Consider the following 3,077-nt stretch of genomic DNA (forward strand, 5'->3'; position numbering starts at 1 on the left):
CACCACTTCTGACCCTCTATCACCACAATTCCGTGGTACAATTCCACCACAACCAGGTGCGAACCCTAAACATGATCGCATTTTTTGGACTCAGAAATGCATCAGCCTAGTGGGTGCAAATGCAGACCCTAGAGAGTGCCAGTCAGTATACATTAAACATTTAGGAGGACAAGGAGGATATCTTACTGCTCGTCGTTGCAGTAGCCGCCGTGGTAGGTTCCGGCCCTGATGCACTGTGTATCCGTTAGCAAACAGTATGTTCGAGGCCGCCATTTGCAGTTAGATAGGAGAACGTACAGAAGCGCTGCAGGCAGCATCACCGGCACCAAAGATGCCACCGAGCTGGCACGAAGAGCGGGCGACGAGCTCCGCGTCGGGAGCAGGCGCAGGAGCGGCAAAGGTCATGGAGCCGAAGAGGGCGACGGCGCTGAGGACGATGGCGGAGAATTGCATTTTGATTGAGAAGTTGGTTTGGAAGACGGTTCTTCGACGTTTGAATGGATTGAAATGCTGTTGGGTTGATTGATTGAGCTGTTGAAGGGGTTGAGACAGAACCGCGGGCATCGACGGGGTATTTATGCTCTTTCCGGGGCATGGACTCGTGGCATCAGCGTGATACTATCATGTCGCATCGCGAAAGATGCACGAGTGTTGAAGCCATCTCATGCTTGTGCTTTCGCTCGCCACGGGTAGAGATCATCGGCGTTAAGGCATACACGATGACGATCGGCGACACTCTTCGTATTCCAGGAGACCATACAGGCGAGTTCGCTGCGACGTGAGGATCCATACTCAGGCACGAGGTGTAAAGATAGTAATATCCCCACCATACCATATTCGTCAAGATGTAGATCAGAGCTCCAAACAGCAAACACCCGCGAGAGATGGGGCCGGATCCGTTTTGGATACGAGAGGCTGCGGCTGGGGCTTGATGATCGAGGTAGGGAGCGACGCCGCGGCTCGTACAGGACCCACTGCCGAAGGGAGGGACATCAATCGCCCTGCGGATTCGTCTGAGATAGACTATGAGAATGGGCGAATGGCGCTTCTGCACAAGGTACCTCTGTACCCAGTCTTTGTGTCGTCTCGAAGATACTCTGGCCCCTTGGCACAACCCCCTTACAGAAGCGGGGCTCTGAGTCCCCAACAACAGCTGCAATCGACATTCCAATGCCTTGGGGTTGGTCAGTCTGCTTCATTCTGGGTCAGCGACACCTGGGATCTCTCGCTTTGACCCAGCGATTCGGTCGATGTGTCTCCATCTGTAAGGGACAACGCATGCCTATCGCTCTGGTCAGATTATGACGGCGATCGAAATCAGAAACGTCGGAAAAAAACCTCGTGATCAAAAAACGTAATTGAAGGAGGGACTAGACGGTGTCAACAAGTGACTTGGAACGGAGTACATGCGAGTAACTCTGGGGCGACCATGTTTTTCTGGCAGCAAGCAAGGGTTACAAAGGGGCAGCCCTAACACGAGCAACCCAGCAATATCCGTGCCTTGAAGGCAACATCTCGGCTATTGCTCCGAGTCTATCCGACAGAGCCTAAAGAGCCTAATGTGTTTTTCGGGCGTGTTGGCACTCCACTGGGCGGTCCGACACGAATTTTCGATGGCAGAGATCGAGACGTGGAGGTCATATTGGACCAGGCCAGGGACAGCGGGGGCTGAGAAGTGGGTTCTGGGTCCAGAATGTGCACCAATTGCGGCGCTAATATTCTGGACCTGGGCCGGACGGAAGCTAGAGTGTGCTTATAATGATTACCATTACCCATACCACTCCTTCCTCAAGGAAAAGAAATGCAAGGTGCCGGATTGCCTGGCCCACAAGAAGATATTCACACCAATTACGCAAGATGACTGGTATGATTACTTCCTGGATTGATGGGCATATTACGAACGACATCGAGAAGAGGTTCGACTAGCCGCCACAAATGGGCCTGCAGCCATTGTGATACTACGAGAACTGAGCGGGCAGACAGCAAGGATTCTACTGGATTCAGGAGCCTCAGAAAACTTCATTGGAGAGGCATTCTTGAAGTAGTATGGGATCAAAACTGCTGCTACTGGACGAATCAGCACGGTGTGGGGGATTGATGGCAATATCCTCTACCAAGGACCAGTCCGGAAGACAGAACCAATTCTGCTGAAGTCAGGAGACTATGGGTAGAGGATAAGTTTCAGAGAAGCCCCGCTGCAAGGAGGATTTTATGATGCAGTACTAGGACTCGAGTGGTTGAAAAACAACAACCCATTGATATACTGGGACACCGGGCAAGTGATATCCGAACGGAGACAGCTGCAGACAACAATTACAAGCGGACATGGGGACCGACTTGACTACGCTTATGGAACTGAAGGAAACGATGGAGCCAGTAAAACCGGGACCAAGGGGCTAATCCAGCAGACCGTTGAACATCTAGAAAAGGGGAAGAAACACCAGGTTAAAGGGAAATCTCTGTGAGAGTACCTGGATGAGAAACACGAAGTTCAGAAGAAACTACCAGAAAAATACTACAAGTTTATGGAATTATTTGTGAAAAGGGAACAGAAACTACCAAGCCACCCTGACAAGTACCGAGCAAAAATACCATTGATACTGGGTGCGGAATTACCACAAGTCAAACAGCGACAAAAATCAAGGGATGAGCTAAAGCTGGATACGGAATTTGTACAGAAATTCCTAGAAGCCGGATTCATCTGAGAAGGGCGAGGACAAGTGTAACACCAGACTATGTACGTTCCAAAGAAGAATGGCAAGATGCAGATGGTCTTCGACTACAGACTGATCAACCAGATTACTGTCGATGATGCCAACAAGGCGCCGTATATAGAACAGAAGCAAGACCTACTGTTGGGAGCAAAAATTATCACAGTCTTCGACTTTGAATGGGGTTATTTCAACCTCCTTATGGCCGAAGAAGATATTGAGAAAACCGGATTCCTTACAGATATGGGACTCTATGAATGGGTAGTTGCGCCCATGGGACTGAAAAGATTACCAGCCGAATTTTCGCACGGTACACGACGCATATTCTTCAAGAATACCTCAACGAGTTCGTTGCTGTTTACTTTG

General features: G+C 50.1%; 1 protein-coding gene across 1 annotated transcript; it reads right to left on the minus strand.

Moving 5' to 3' along the window:
* On the minus strand, window positions 1-504 carry BDW70DRAFT_145912 (uncharacterized protein). The gene is made up of 3 exons (XM_073738503.1): window positions 298-504; window positions 187-233; window positions 1-128 (listed from the first exon to the last, which is right to left on the minus strand). Exons 1-3 carry the CDS (start codon window positions 451-453, stop codon window positions 107-109), a joined length of 225 nt encoding a protein of 74 aa, XP_073590604.1. The 5' UTR covers window positions 454-504; the 3' UTR covers window positions 1-106.
* Between the last annotated feature and the right edge of the window lie 2,573 nt (window positions 505-3,077).

This window comes from Aspergillus foveolatus, assembly GCF_047715535.1.
Source record: "Aspergillus foveolatus strain CBS 279.81 unplaced genomic scaffold BDW70scaffold_205, whole genome shotgun sequence".
Classification (NCBI taxonomy): Eukaryota; Fungi; Ascomycota; class Eurotiomycetes; order Eurotiales; family Aspergillaceae; genus Aspergillus; species Aspergillus foveolatus.

Coding starts and splice junctions, on each gene's coding strand:
- BDW70DRAFT_145912 (XM_073738503.1), bottom strand. CDS start 453: ATGCAATTCTCCGCCATCGTCCTCAGCGCCGTCGCCCTCTTCGGCTCC. Junction 234..297: donor ATGCTGCCTGCAGCGCTTCT/GTACGTTCTCCT, acceptor ACGGATACACAG/TGCATCAGGGCCGGAACCTA. Junction 129..186: donor GGCTACTGCAACGACGAGCA/GTAAGATATCCT, acceptor GGCACTCTCTAG/GGTCTGCATTTGCACCCACT.